Source organism: Phalacrocorax carbo, chromosome Z, assembly GCF_963921805.1.
Source record: "Phalacrocorax carbo chromosome Z, bPhaCar2.1, whole genome shotgun sequence".
NCBI lineage: Eukaryota > Metazoa > Chordata > Aves > Suliformes > Phalacrocoracidae > Phalacrocorax > Phalacrocorax carbo.
The window spans coordinates 74,141,367-74,156,823 of NC_087548.1; the positions used below are offsets into that span (position 1 = coordinate 74,141,367).

At 44.7% G+C, this 15,457-nt stretch overlaps 1 protein-coding gene across 3 annotated transcripts in view; it reads right to left on the minus strand.

The window, feature by feature from the left end:
* Positions 1-1,021: 1,021 nt before the first annotated feature.
* ECPAS (Ecm29 proteasome adaptor and scaffold) overlaps positions 1,022-15,457 on the minus strand; it is a 66,546-nt gene continuing 52,110 nt past the window's right edge. For all 3 annotated transcript variants that reach the window (XM_064438769.1, XM_064438768.1, XM_064438770.1), the window contains 15 exons: positions 14,818-14,968; positions 13,839-13,904; positions 11,908-11,997; positions 11,223-11,289; positions 10,410-10,501; positions 10,244-10,310; positions 9,813-10,004; positions 9,035-9,243; positions 8,510-8,553; positions 7,741-7,933; positions 6,966-7,110; positions 6,232-6,337; positions 6,002-6,090; positions 4,752-4,823; positions 1,022-3,910 (listed from right to left, as the gene is read on the minus strand). In XM_064438769.1, coding sequence (XP_064294839.1) covers positions 3,771-3,910; positions 4,752-4,823; positions 6,002-6,090; positions 6,232-6,337; positions 6,966-7,110; positions 7,741-7,933; positions 8,510-8,553; positions 9,035-9,243; positions 9,813-10,004; positions 10,244-10,310; positions 10,410-10,501; positions 11,223-11,289; positions 11,908-11,997; positions 13,839-13,904; positions 14,818-14,968 — 1,723 coding nt within the window. In that variant the 3' untranslated portion in view covers positions 1,022-3,770. The remainder of the gene's footprint in view (positions 3,911-4,751; positions 4,824-6,001; positions 6,091-6,231; positions 6,338-6,965; positions 7,111-7,740; positions 7,934-8,509; positions 8,554-9,034; positions 9,244-9,812; positions 10,005-10,243; positions 10,311-10,409; positions 10,502-11,222; positions 11,290-11,907; positions 11,998-13,838; positions 13,905-14,817; positions 14,969-15,457) is intronic.

The window sequence follows — 15,457 nt, forward strand, 5'->3', positions numbered from 1 at the left end:
GCTGGTTTGGTGGGGGGGGGCGGGGAGGGGGCAAGGGGAATATTTGTCCATGTCTCAGTCACTTTGGAAATATTTGGACTGTTGTGGTTCAGCCCCAGTCAGCAACTAACACCACGCAGCCGCTCGCTCGCTCCCCCACCCCTGTGGGATGCGGAGAGAATCGGAAGAGCAAAAGCAAAAAAAAAAACCAACCCCAAAACCTGTGGGTTGAGATAAGAACAGTTTAATAATTAAAATAAAATAATGATTATTATAGTAATAACAATGATACTGTAATATAAAGGAAAAGGGGAAAAACCAGAAACAAACGACACAACCGCTCACCACCCGCTGACTGATGCTGCTGGTCCCTGAGCCGCGATTGCTCCCTCCCTCCCCCAGCCAGCCCCTCCCAGTTAACCCACTGGGCATGACATTACATGATATGGAATATCCCTTTGGTCAGTTTGGATCCTCTCTCTCAGCTGTGCCCCCTCCCCTCCCGGCTTCTTGTGCACCTGGCAGAGCGTGGGAAGCTGGAAAAGTCCTTGACTCTAGTACAAGCCCTACCTAGTAACAACTAAAACATCGGTGTGTTATCAACGTTGTTTTCATACTAAGTCCAAAACACGGCACTGTGCCAGCCGCAGTGAAGATTAACTCGATCCCAGCTAAAACCATGACATAGGTTCTTTAATATTATTTAAATAAGTTTTCAATCTCATGGCTGCATCTATATATATGCATATATAATATATACATGGAATATAATTATATTTTCATATCTATATGCAAATCCCATCCCATAACCCTGCCTGGTTGCAAGAGACCAATCTGTTGGCTTAAAAACCCAATTCACGCAGCTCCTAACTGGACGCTGCCTTTTGTAACAGAGCCGCCTTCTGTCAGCAGGGGACCAAGTGGCACAGGGTCAGGTGAGCAGGCCAGTGCAGAGCAGGACACAGAGCCGCGCTTTGGATTGGAACACGTTAAAATACTTGCTGTGGGGGAGAGAAAAAAAAAACCACCAGTCACTGCAAAGAACAGGTCATGCAGCTTTTATTTAGTTCTGCTTTTTTGGTAAGCAGGAGGGTTTTCTTTCAGTCAGACCATTCACATACGTTGACAGTACAGATTGCGGTGAATTTGATGGAGATTCTGCAACATTAGAAAACTTATACATCCATTTAAGCGACAGCTTGTAGGTCACAATGTGAGTGCTAGAGTCACGTCTGCGCACTGCACTCCAGGTATACAAAGCATTGCAGCAGCACAAGAAATGCCCACGCTGGGCAAAGTACAGTGTGTTTTACATAGTGCAATCACTTTTAGAGGAAAAACTCTAGGAAGGCCACATCTATTTATTTATTTTTAAATCCTGTCAAGTTTACAAATGCGAGGGGGGATAGAAATCAAACCTCTGACTGAATTAGCTTTTGTACAGGTAGGTTTTGTGTATAGGCACATGCTTTAGAGAGGAGCTCTGAATCTGTTCTGTAATCACGAGAAAGACATATTGCTTTGTGATTCAGAAAGTGTTGTACCATTTCTAACCTTCCTAACACTCTTGGCCGGAGTTGTTAATCCAGCTGTTTGTAGAGTTCCTAGAATACGCTCTTCCCTCTACTGTAAATCCCCAATAGAGAAATTCAGGTTGCTATTGACAATGATTACAGTTATTCTACTTAACGGTCATTTGACCATATTAGGCATTGCCTCTGAATACTCCAGTCCACAGTGAAAACTCAAATTACCAGAGACGTGGAGGCTCTTGCTTTTCTGATACTGTCACTCACCGATACAAAAAAAACCCAAGTCAGACAATGAACTGCTACAGCAAAGCATCACTGGTAATATTCATATAATACAAAAAAAAAAAAAAAAAAAAAAAAGAGGAGCACTCAGACACTACATGTCATGGTAAGCAAGCTTTTAAAGATACTGCAAAGTGATCTGCCCAGTAAAATTTTAAAATGTACACTGTGCTCAATAGTTCAAACTACACGTAAACAAAGAGCAGCTCCCTGCAACAAGGTGTAGATCAAAACATTATAGCACCAGCTCCCAGCACCAAGGAGTTACCCACTGACCAGTTCTAGTGTACAATGCAATAGTGCTCGCTGAGGTTTCTGCTACACGAGAGCCGCAGTGGGACTGCTCTGCCCATTTCTTGCTGACCAGGTGTACACAAATTGCATTCCTCCCTTCCCGTGGAGAGGAGGTCAGACAACGAGATTGTTACAGTACCAGAAAACACTGAATGGGAAATGGCACCTGAGGGAAAAGCAGGTACTGCATACCTGATTCTGAATAAACGCGCATGGGGGAAACGTGACGTTATCTGAGGAATCCTCTCCCTAGCAGATCAAACCTGAAAGGAGCTGCAGACTGTAAGAAAAGAAACAAGCCTTCCTATGCTGAAAGCCATGGACATGATATTGCCCACACTAATGATTTCATTTCACCATCAGCAAAGCATTTATCCCCAAAAAGCTGTACACATACTGGTCAGATTACGGTGCAGTGCTAACTTTACACTATTAAAAGTCTGTTGCTATAGTGGTCAGGTTTGTCTCTCATTGGAGGAGGGCAAAAAAAAGGAGATAGGCAGCATGGCCACATCATCATATAGCAATTTTACTCCACATTAATGCAGATAAAATCCTTCTCCTTAAGTGCAAATTAAAGAGTATTTGCTAGAAACCAGTATGACTTGGGCTGCTGAGAAATGACAGATGATTCAGTTTCTTACAAATATTGACAAGTCTAAATCATTACAGGGTTTCCAAAGCAAGAACAGGGTTACCAATAGGAAGGGAATAAAACATTACCACTATTAAAAAACCATGTCATTGCAAACTTTGAACACTCTTCAAAAACATATCTAGAAAAGATTGTTTTCCTTTTTTTTTTCCTGCAGCTGAGGAGTGTCCATGCAAAACAATTTTGAGAAGAGCAGTGTTCCACCTGGGCACCAACCAGGCCCAACTTTGTCCCACACAGCTCAGTAAAGTGCTCTCTTGTGCATCCTTTGAGGAAAAAAGTTCTCATTTATGTTTGGGAGGCCGAGGTTGCTAGCTGGGCAAGGCATAGTCTCGGTCAATCCATGTTGAGGTCAGAGAAGGAGGAAGGAGCAAAGTTAACAGTACTCTGCCTTTCATAACTCACAGACAAGAGGCTGCAAGGGAGGAGCAAGCAGGAGAAGCAGAGGTGGGTGTCTGATGAAACCCTGCCCCTGGGAAGCCACAGGAATTTAACATAGGCTTCATCAGGGGAAGCATTTCATCCTTTATAGATTACAAACACTAACTCTGCTGCAGAGTCCCGAAGATTTACTGTTTACACACCAGGTAACAGATCTCCACATGCTACACAAGTGAAAATCAAATACACTTTTCACTTCCTGTGCTGGTGGTTTCTCAACAATTCCTTTGATGGACAAAGGGGATTGGAGTAACATTCTTTTGCTGATTTAAAAAAAAAAAAAAACCAACAAAAAAAACCAGAAAACACAAAACCAAAACCCAAACATCTTGCCCGTAACATCTTTTATGTTGCACACTTACAAACATTCTAGGGCAGATTGTTAGAGGTATTTACTGATAAAACATCTAACCATAAGCTTAAAGAGTAAAAGTGACTTTAAAGGGGAAAAGAATTTAAGGCATTTTTTATTTTGGCCAGGAATGATGCATGCTACAGGGTAATCTTCATTTTCCCACTTGGTTTTCAGACCACTGCACTTTTTTGTTTTTGTTTTACATGGCACTTTGTAGTTTGTGTTTTACAACTCAGTTAAGATTTTCAAGTGTTTTCTTCAATATAAATGCCTTCTCTTGTAGCTCGGGTCTGCTATCTGATGACATCGTAGACAACGAACGAATGAGGTGCTCTCTGCTTTCTGGTGTCAGGCTTTCCCACTGTTGAGCTTCTGTGTAGATAAAGACAGACAGACACTGGACATGAATACCAGGATGCCAAAAAACCCCCAAAAGTCCACCTCCATCCACAGACAGGCTGAAAGCGTGACTGCTTCAACATTCCACTCGCAGTCTGTACTGCTCTTCCAGGAGGAGGCAGGTTCAGCTGGACACTCAGGTGCATGTGCCGCCTCCTGCACAGGGAGTCATGCCCGTTTAGACTAGGCTTGATTGTCTAAGCCTGTAACATGTGAAAACAAGGGCCTGAAGAACCAAATGTTTCCCACTTCACAATTGCTTTTTGTAATGTAAGAAGAATTTGGCTAGAGTAAAGGAAACATGAAGCGCATAACAGAAATCCAAAGGAAACATTAGGTACAGAACAACTGCAGACGCATATGACCTTGAGACCTAAGTAGGCTCATTCTCTGAAGTAAATCCTGCAAGGCTTAAACTCTGAATTAACAGTGAGGAACTAAACTTGCCACTGGAAGGATAAAAATTACTCTTCTGCACAAAGAGGAGCTCTCTCCTCTACGGAGCTTCCATACAACGAAGAATCTGACTACACGCTCCGTCCCGTGTGCTCTCCCTGGGACCCTCCTCACTGGACATTTTCCTCACCCAAGGAGCATCCTGCAGTACTTTAGACCTTGACTGTATCCACAGTTACTTCAAGCCCTCTCTAAATTTCCCAAGTCACTGAGCACAAAACTCCCAAGTCCCAACCGCCCCGAAATCACCCCGTGCTGCAAGCAGAAGGTAACGCCATCGCTCCAGGGTTCCCGACCACAGCCAGGTGCCTTCTTTACTGAACACCGACTCTCCCAGGTGGCAAGCAAGAAATCTCACCTTGCAGTTTGGTGAGCAGCAGTTGTATCACAGACAAAGCTTCGGTTCTTATGGATGTGTAGCTTTTGTTTTCTAAGGGATTCAAAAAACAAAATGAAAAACTGCACAACCACATTGAGAACCAAAGGCACACTACAAGGAGCAGTCACCACTGTGGTTTCCAGACCACTTTCATTAGCACAGCTCATTGAGTTCATTTGCACTGGCAGTCTGCAGTGCTCCCCAATTAGATGCATTTGAGTGGCATAAAGTGACCAGCTAGAGGCTGACAAGACGACTAAACCTTGTGTATCACCTCTGCTATGACAACAGTGCTACTGTTCCTTACACATGTTGAAAGGGAACAATGGTGACATAGCTGCAATGTGATCTCAGACAACTTCTGTGTGTAACAGACTGTTCTGTGAGTTGTAATGGCTATAAACCATCCAAATTTTAACACGTAGCATTAAGTGAGGGTACATAAACCCTATGCCATCAAGCACAAGCTTGTCACAAAAAGTTATTCTGTCTCCTAAGCTAAAATAGTGTTGAAGTCTCATTGCAGGATTGATAGTTAAAAGAAACTTTCCCCAAAGGGGTTTCTGGGTTGGCAGCTAGCTCTGAAGTAGGTGCTGCCTTTAGGCATACCAGAAACAAGAGCCACATACAGGTAATGAAGAGACATGGGGCACCGTTGCAGTCACAGGACAAGAGGGAACACTACCAAAGTAACAGACGGCTGTCAACATTACATAGGTAGCACTTGTAACCCCAGAGGTGATCTGCTCAGGGGCAGCACAACCTGCCTCGAAGCCTTGGAGCTGAATGTACTAGCTGGCTGAGACAACTTTGGGTCTCTTCAATGGATATGTATCCAAGACGACGGAACTGTGGAGGAGAAAAACCTGTGTTTCGTTAAATCATTAACAGCTTGATTAGGTGGGGTCCATTTTCTGCGTGGAGATAATGAGCGCATTTCCGATTTGCACTGCTGAGAGGTTGTACAGAATCTGCTATCTGCCTCTTCCTCCTCTTTCAAAGCTCCCTTGCATCGGAGAATTTACTTCTCTCTGCACAGCACCCTGCACTGTACTGCCTTGAACAGCTACTGCAACATCAGAATTATCACAGCGCAGTGCAAGGAAGGGCAAAACGTTATCTCTGACAGCTTGTGCTTTTCCTGCATTTGTCTACCAGCCAACCACCACAGAAAGAATGTATTAACAAGCAATTCATCATCGACCACAAACTGGGAAAAGTCTACTTACCTAAAGAATGGGTGATAGATGAACACGTTTCCAACAGTATTTCTCTCAAAGCCACAGGGTCTGAGTGCTCCTTATCAAACAGCATTAGCCTGTCAAATGCAAAAACACTGTCAGACACCCTGCATCACTGGGACAGAAGTCTGCTCAACTTTCTGAGAACCCAGTGTCGTCCTCAATTTGAAGCAACAAAGAAAACAAATATCAAAGTGGAATGCAGAAAGGAGAATTACCCTTGAAAGTAGGCATTCATGGCTTGTAGCACTCCAAGCTGCACTTTCCACGTGCTGAGTTTCAGACGGTCACACATTAACTTGCAAAACTCTTGGCGATAGCAACCTACAGAAAAATAAGGATGTCATTGTGTCACCACAGGGAAAGGCAGGACCACATGCTTCCTGCTCTGTCTCCCAGGTGTTCCTTGCGCTCCTCTCCAAGTGACATCAAGCTAGTCACTGCATATGACCAAGTCAACATCCTGTAACAAGTGACCCTGAAAATCTTCAGCACACCAACACTCTCATTAACACTGGGAGATAAACAGCTGCATTACACATTCTAGCATGCTAATAAAAGCAACCTGATTTCTTTCAGATATACCCAGTTCCTCCACCTTGTACCAGCTTTAATGCAAACGTAAATGTGAAGAGCAGAACTAGGATGCTTTTGATTAGGCAAGCCACTCAGGTATCCTGCGTGTCTCCACAAACTCAGAACAGTTTGGTGAAGTGAATTTAAGACAACAGTAAAGGAATTTCCCCAGGAATGGCCTGCTCTGTGGGAAAGCTGTTAAGGCAGCTTTCTCACTGAAGATCTTGCAAGCTGCAGGCAGTGAGATCCTGCACCTCCTCAAAAGCCTCCCCACTCCCCACGTGATCTCTAGGTCCCTCCCTCCTCCCCCTTTTCATTTCAAGAGGAAACAGTTTGAGCCAAGAGAGTTTGCTCTGCATGCCGATAGCTGACTTACCCTGTGTCTCTGGGTTCCTCGGCCAGGCTTTGCCCAGGGTCTCGAAGGCACAGATCAGGGACTCCATCTGCACCTCTTTCTCCCTCATGTCCTCGTCCTCTTCGTCATGCTTTGGAAAACCCGTGCCCATGCTCTCAAGAGAGTTCTGCGGAGGCCATGGGGGGAAGGTATGATCGACAGAGGGATGAGGGCAGGCTAGCCACACACTTCAGTGCAATTCAGTCTTCCCTTGCAGCCTGTGCACACCAGTCCTCGTCCCCAGTCAGTGCCTCCATACAGACGGAGCACAGGCCCCCTTGGCCACCGGTAGCTCTGGTGCTATCGGCAGCCTGCAGAAGCGCACAGCAGGCTCCACAGCCTTGCATCCAAACATGTCCCTGCGCTATGTGAGTCCCACCTGCAGAGCTGTGAAGCACCGCAGGTACTAAACAGAAGCGCTCTATACAGCTTCCTAGGAGTCTGTTACTGCTGACAGAACAGCCAGGAATTAACTTTTAATGATGTATTGGGGCAGTGCTGGACACCACAGAAAGGACTATGCCTAGAGAACCGTTGGGCTAATTCAGAATTTAGCAGCACAGGTATAACCCCCCCCAGGGCTCACCCACAGTCTGGTGTTCAGCCCCACCAAGGATCTGGCTGAGTGTGGGGTATTCCTCACATCAGCAGCCTTCTGGGCAGAAGCCTGGCGTGTACGTTAACAGCATCAGTCGGACTGTCACCACTTGGGTGTTTTGTTTTGAAAGAGGGAAAACTCAAGAAGCTGAACTGTCACCTTCTTTATCATGGGAAAGATGATATCTGCCAGCTCCTGGAATCGGTCTTCCTTTGTTGCCTGCAGCACACCAGCCGCACAGCGCAGTGCCACCATCCTATACTTTAGGTTCTCTTTCCGACATTCTTTCAGGACAGCCTGGACAACATCAGTGACGGTAGGCTGGCCGGGCACTGACTTCTGCAGCTCTGCACTGAAACACACAGCACACAGAAACTATCAGACCCACCTTAATCACTTCCCAGATACTGCCCTTCCCACAGATAGGAAGCAATTCCTGTGTCCAGGCACAGGGTTGCCTACCAACAGTTGTAACTAAAAGTTACACTCTGGTGCTCTTCTTTGCTTTTACCCTCTCTGTTCTCCCTGTTTTTCTTTCTTGTCTTTCCTTGTATGCTTCTGTTACTTTCCCCCCTCACTCTTACTCAACCTCTTCCTCTCTCTTCCCCTTTAAGGTGTCCATCCTTTCCCTTAGTCTCTTCTTTCTTCTTAGCAATTCTGGCCTCTTGACATCCTCTTCCTTGTCCTAAATCAACCATTTACCTCTGGAGGTCCCTCTGAAGCATCACTTGTCACTCCTAGCTCTCACCAGTGACCCACACATTGACAAGTGGAGTGGAGAGAGACTCCTCACATGCTGATGGCAGATCAGGTTTGTGTTCACAACTTTCTAGAGTTTCCTTAGCACCAGACAGGCAAGAACACTGTGCACCAACCTCCTTTTTGAGATCCCAGATCCTGAGGGTACCACCACTTTCAAGACACTTACCTGCACACAGAGATGACACTGGCAATGGCCTTTAACAGCTCCTCCTGCAATGAGTAAAACAGACACCACTGAGAAATGCTACGCAGCCAAATGGCACAGTCTTGCTGCACAGGGGAAACCTTTGTACTCCACTGAAAGAGTTAGTGGGGAAATACACCTCCAACACCAGCCTAGAGAAGCAATGTCTGGGTCCTGCCACTCCTGCTTTAGAGGCTGCAGAGGACTTGGCTTTCCATCAGCACTGGACTGTCCGTGGAAAGGGGCTTTGCAGCATCTCTGAGCAGAAGCAGTATCCCTCAAGGCTAGAATGCCGTGCAGTGGAAGTAGTCTACGTGGGAACTCAACTCAACTCAACTCCACCTACTTATCCTCCCTGTCATTTTTGTATCTGCTAAATGCAGGGCAAAAGATAGACTCCCTAAGCCAGAGTTCCTATGCACACTGCTCTGCAGCACAGAACATAGCATTTCCTGGCTCAAGGGCCACGTGCTGGTGCTCACAGTGATCCACAAAGTGTTATTTTACCTTCCCAGTCCAGGTTCTCCCCGGCAGGCCTTGCAGCAGTGCGGACAGCACTATTCCCAGATGCGGTGGTACGAGGGAGCTTGTCTGTTTGGCAATTGATGCCATGGCAGCTGCTCCCTGGGCTTTCATCTTCCAGGACTGGGACTGCAGAGCCTTCTGGGTGATGGTGATCAACTCCTGCATGTACAGTCTGATGCCACCCTGAGTACCTGCACATCAGGCAGAGGAAAACTGTAATTTTGCCACAAAAAACACCACAAACCAAAACCAATCAAAAAAAAGACCTTATTTTACAAAAAAAAAAAAAAAAAGAAGAAGAAAAGACAAGAAAAGCAGTTACAGATTTTTGTTTTGTTTTGTTTTTTGGCCATGAAACAAATCAGCAAGGCACACTTCAAGCAAAGGGGTGATTGAAGATGGATTCTGTTTTCCAGGTGCTTCCAAAGAAAATCTTCAGTGTATATCTAGACAAAGAGCTCATCTCAGTACTTTCCTGTGGCAGGCACTAGATATTGTGTTAGCCTGTTTCTAAGGAACAGAGGTGTGGGGGTTTTTTTATTCCCAAGAACAGGTCACTGGAAAATCTTTTTGCAGGTCCTTTCCCAAACTCCAGAAAAGTAATCTGAAATCAGATCTGAAATCAGGTCAGAGAAGGAACCAGCAAAACCATTTACCATGTACCCAGATCTTCCTCTACAGACAGAAAGCATGGCAAAATAGCCCTTCCATAGCTCAGATTCATTAATTGAAACCTTTTACCACTCTTAATGTGACTTACCAGGTACATTTTCCTGCCAAACTTCAGTCCACAGAGTAGAATTCTCTTTCTCTCCTTTCTCTTCATCGGGAACCTCGTGCATGCCAAGAAAGGCCAATGGCAGCACATGTTTGGCATGGTTCTTCACTACGTCTGGGCTGTAGCGTCCCATAGCGTGCACAGTTAAAGCACAGCCTGTTCTGTAAACTGACTCTGAAGGAGCAAAACCATCACACGTTACGACTGTGAAGCAGGATTTTCCTTTAACAGCTTGATTTGCCTCTTGAGAAGCAGAGGAATGCACAATATTGTATAATGATGCATGGGCATTATTCAGCCAGTGAAACCAAACATCGCAATATAGAAACGTTTCTTTATAAGCTTTTGATATCGCCAGGAACTCTTTCTGCACGGCATTCTATAACTGACAAATTTGCCCAAAAGCAACATACCTTCCTTCTCCATGTACCAGCTGCTGAGTTTGTGCAGCAGCTTCTCAGTGCTACTGTCCCGGGAAGTCTGTAACACAGAAGAGACTCACATCACTCAAACAATTCAGAAAAACCCAATAGCAAAAAAGTAAAATAAAACCTAAAACCATCTCAAACCCCAACTCACCCGGACTAGATGCCCCATAGCGAAGGCAAAAGACTTCTGTACCACACTGTTCCGATCAGTCAGGCCACTAAGTAAAGCACTCATAAGTTTGCCTGTTGGAAGAGACTTCGCTTTATCAGGAGCATGTTTTATTGCTGTGGCAAGAATTACAATACCCTGCATTTCATTATATTGTCTGAATTTATGCATTTTTGCTTGTCACATGTTTGCAGGGTTATAGGTCTGTCTGGTCCTTATGTTTAAACAAGTGCACAGCATGACACAGCAAGGCTTAGAAGCTAGTGTTTTGCCAGCCTCAGCCTGCACACCTTTACTGATAATGTTCCCATACATGACCACCCAAGCTGATCATGCTTTCAGCTTTATTTCTATTTTGCAACAGAAAGCTGACTTTCTTTCTACTATCAAATCACAATAAATTGTAAAGAGAAGATGAAGACCCAAGGAAGCAAAGTCTTCCCATAGTTCAAGTTGAAAGAACAAGTGCTTATTGACAGCACTCAGCTAACACAGGCATTGTTAGTCTGCTCCAAGAAAGTCTAGAGATATTTCTTCCTGTTCCTGCTGGGCCCTAGGGAATTCCCTCAACTCCTTCCTCTGCCTCTTCCAACTTCGTGAGGTATTTAACATTCCCAGGACCTACCCCCAGCATGCCAGTCCCATAGCACAAGGCAGCTTCAAACAGCTCTCTGAGGAAAATACCCATGTAAAGATCATTCTTGTGATAAAATCAAGGGCAATAGGGAGGAAATGCTACCTACAGAACAGCAACAAAAAGCACCTCTGAAACGTGGCACTAGGAACAAACCTTACCTGAGTAAGGTGTTAAGTCCTGAGGACACTGTGTGGTTAACGACACTATTACACTGGCACAGCCTCCCTGGAAGATTGCAAGGGAAAACAAAGGTAAGAAAACAATATTAGCCCCTGGTTATTACTGTAAATACTTGCTGTGGTGCTATATGCACTTGTTTGACGTGATCTGTATGACATTCAAACCCCGCCTGGATGCATTCCTGTGCCCCCTGCTCTGGGTGTGCCTGCTTAAGCAGGTGGGTTGGATATCTCAAGAGGTCCCTTCCAACCCCTGATCTTGGCCCACTGAGCCTCTGCCCTGATAAGCTGAGAGCCAAGAGTAGAAGCAGAAAAACAGTTTCTAACAAAAGGAATGACAAGAATTTAATTAGGAAGTGAAAAAGTTACCAGGACCCACACTCAGGATAGATGGAAGATTTACAGCTATCAGGGACAACCTTCTGTACTCAGGTGTCACAGAGCACAACAGCCATGTAGCTCAGGAAAGGTTAAGGCAGCACACATTCAGAAAATCACAAGTACTGTAGGTGAATTGAGACTCAGATGTAAAATGAACGACTCCAGTATGAATGAGCCCAAGCTGTCACTTTAAGAGAGACAGTCAAAAGAATGGTATTTACATTGACACTACACTGTGTTCCCATCTCCATCTCCAAATGAACTATTAAAATCATGGACATACCTTTGTGCCAAGGCCTACTCCACTTTTGATCAGTTCACACAGCCGAGGAACCAGTTCACCCAGGACAGACACATCCAAATACTGCAAGCTCTAGGGAAAGGCAAGGGACAGGGGAGAAAAAAACCCCAGAAATTAAAAAGAAAGGTAATGGTAACAGACTTAAGCTGGTCTACTTCCAGCTGAGGCCTGCCTCAGTTTTGTAGGCTGGTCTTCAGCTGAATCCTAAGTTTGTTGCATGGTGGGAAAAAAGCACCACAAAGTGGCTCCCTCCACATACAGATTCTCTTGTCCTACTTCTTTACTGAGCTGACCCTGCTAAAATTATCATTGCTGGAACTGATGTACTCCTGCACTCCAACTGTTTAGAAAGCTGAAAGTAACACACCAGCAAGAACTCCTTCTGCGGAGGGAAAGGGATGCAAAGGTGTGCATATCTTTGGACAAAACCCAACATTCCCCCAACTGCCTGAAACACTGAAGCAGTAACATAACCAAACTAGGCAATGAAATGAAACTAGTCAACAGTTTTTGAACAGGTCAAGATAAACAAGTGGAATAAATTACATAAAAGGCACAAGAGGGATGTTATTGGTATAATTTCTAATCTCCTACACCTAAAATGCCACTGTGCAAAACAGAAAGCTTCATGTTTCCAGCACACTGTCTGCTGAGGGGAGATCCATCCTCTAGCAAATTCAAGGATCACGTACTAACTGAAGGTAACCCTCTCTGAGCTTCAGAATTCAGATCTGTTGTCACTTCCCCTCCTGCACCAGTATGGTGAAGGGAATAATCCATTAAACTCCATCCAAGGATCTAATCTCCCAGCCAGTCGCAGAATATAGAGGAATAGAAAGAAGGTTGCTTATAAGCCAGGACATCTTCACGATACCCCAGGGAAGCCATACTATTTCTCCCCTCCCCTAGGAAATCCCAAGCATTGACCAGCACAACTCTCCCCCCAGGGCTGGCATGGAGGAGGGACAGCAGCAGCTGCTACAGCCTGCTGAGTAGCAGTGAGTACTCTTACAGGGAGCCTTTCATCCCCAGCCGCTTTACACACTATTTATAGAGTGTGCTCCATCTGACACCAAAACACAGCTCCACATGCTGTCATGTACCAGAGGACTTGCTCTTGTTTCTTTTCCATAAGTGCAGGAAACAAAGAACAGCTCTGGTGGCTATGCTTCTCCTGAACCTTGCTCAGCACTCACACCCCCTGCCTGCTCGCATGGCCCTGGCTGTGAGCAGGCTCTGAGCAGAAAAGAGGGGTCTTCTCTTTGGGAAGGGACAGGCTCTTACAGAGGGCAGGGAGCTCTGCCAAGGCAGACCCCACAGCACAGTGTCTGGGCATCAGCAACTCCTTCTCCAGCAGCAGGAAACTATGGTGCTAAACTTGCTGCTGACAGTGCTTTCAGTGATAACACATTTTCTCTGAACATCTCCACCATCAAAGCACTGGCAAGGCCCAGGTACGGATATCTAAGGCACCGCGAGGCAAAGTCTGGACAGCATTTGTGCCTTAAGAACAATGACTATCATCAGTTGGACGCCCAGGTGAGAAGCTGATTGTGGACCAGAGATGAAGAGAAATGGCAGCTAGCATAATCCAGAACCAGCTGAGCTCCCATCCAAAGAAAAGCACTTGAAAGATGCCCTCTTCATCAAAGCAGGCAGGTAGGTCTTCAGGTGGAGAAACAACCCATCCAAGTCCAAATGGAGCCAAGGTTATTTACAACGGATCTGAGGAGCAAGCCGTGGCGACAGGATGAGAGAAGTTGGTACATGAAAAAGAAGGTGGACAGACATCCACATGGAGATGTGATAATAAAATGAACCCTGAAAAGGTATACTGCAAAGCTCCCACTTCAATTTCTATTCTCCTCCTACAACATACCTTACACTGGAACCCTTCTGAATCAAGTACTTACCATGTTAATGGTTTCCATCATGGGAGATGACTTGACAGCACTAAGTCTGGCACTATCCATTGCAGTCTTAAAAAAAAAAGGAAGAAACCAAAACCAAGTGTAAACTCAACATGGAAACAGTGGAAAGGGCAACATCAGCTATAACTCACTGCCTCACAAAATCAAACAAAAATCCATGTCAAATGCATACAGACAGAAAGTAATTATGTCTACAGACTACGAATGTCTCCCTTTCAGAGGCAGACAGATGTTCTAGCTGGAGTACAGGAGATAAACCATGCAATCCTGACATCATGGAAACAAACAAATGAAGAAAAAAAAAGGAAAAAAGAAAGGGGGGGTGAGAGAGAAAAAAAACCCACTCTGACCTATTGCTCATTCCCTTCCCATTTGCAAAGGGCAGAGTTTGACCCTTTTCCCTCCCCACAATGAAATTAGCTAAATTTACTTCTGAAGAGTGGGTTTCAGTCACTTTCCCAGAAGACTGCTACTGATTAATCTCTCTCAAAGAACCATATTAAAGGACATAATGCTGACAACATCCACCTCTAGCCCATAGTGCTATGGCACTCCTAATTTATGTTGTAATTCCTGCAGTTAATCCCCTGGGAAAAAAAGCAGCACAGTTTGACAGTACAGGTGCATTCCAGATAATTCTCTTCACCTCTTTCTTCACCTGTTTCACAATTGTACATGGAGCTGAAGTGAAATCTAACAAAAGTTCTTACTAAGATCATTCTTCACCTTCTGAAATATGTGGTGATCTAGTGAATAAAAAGAATCCCAACCCTTCAAAAAACCCCCCACATTTGTCCAGCCGTATTCCCATGACCAAATTTTTTTAGTAATTTATTAGCTATTTCTCTTTGCATCTTTGAACACCTCTCAACCAAATCTGCTATTTTCCTGTCCACTGAATTAAGCTTAAATTCTTGTTATCTCTGTTCTGTCGATCCTTTCCCACTATAATTGCACTTACTTTCTCCTGATCTGTTGCACAAAGACTCAAATAATTGAGGACTTGAGGCTCCAGGACACTCAAGGATTCCAGCAGGGCTGGGATAAGTTTTGGTGCATGAGGTTTCAGCATAGACCCAGCACTTTTACTGATCTTCACAAGAGTGTTAATGCTGGAAAAAGGTCAAAGGGAAGGTCAACAGAGAAACACACAGACATAGCTGAAAAATCTTCTCTGGTCTACTCTAATCCAGTACCAACAAAAAGGCCAATCCAAATCTCAGATACAGCAATATAAATCTACCTGCAATCAAATATCTGGGTATTCTTCTGCTTCAGCAAAATCATACCCCAGCCCTGAGCTTTCAACTGATGTTATGCTTTGCACAGAGATTGCTTGCTTTGGCCAGGGTACCACAAAAGGAATGGGCAAAGAGGCAGTACTACAGACAGATGTAGGAAGAAATAAAACATTTTTGTGTTTTAAAGAAACCGTGCAAAGTCACCCCAGAGACATCCATTACCTCTGCCCAAGAAAAAAAATAATTACAATGATCTGTTCAAATCCCACTTGTCAGTTTCAGCCTGACCACATCTCTCAGGCTGCATTTTGACAAAGGGTTTTCATATCTTCAGAAAGTATGAAAAAATTCAAGAAATAT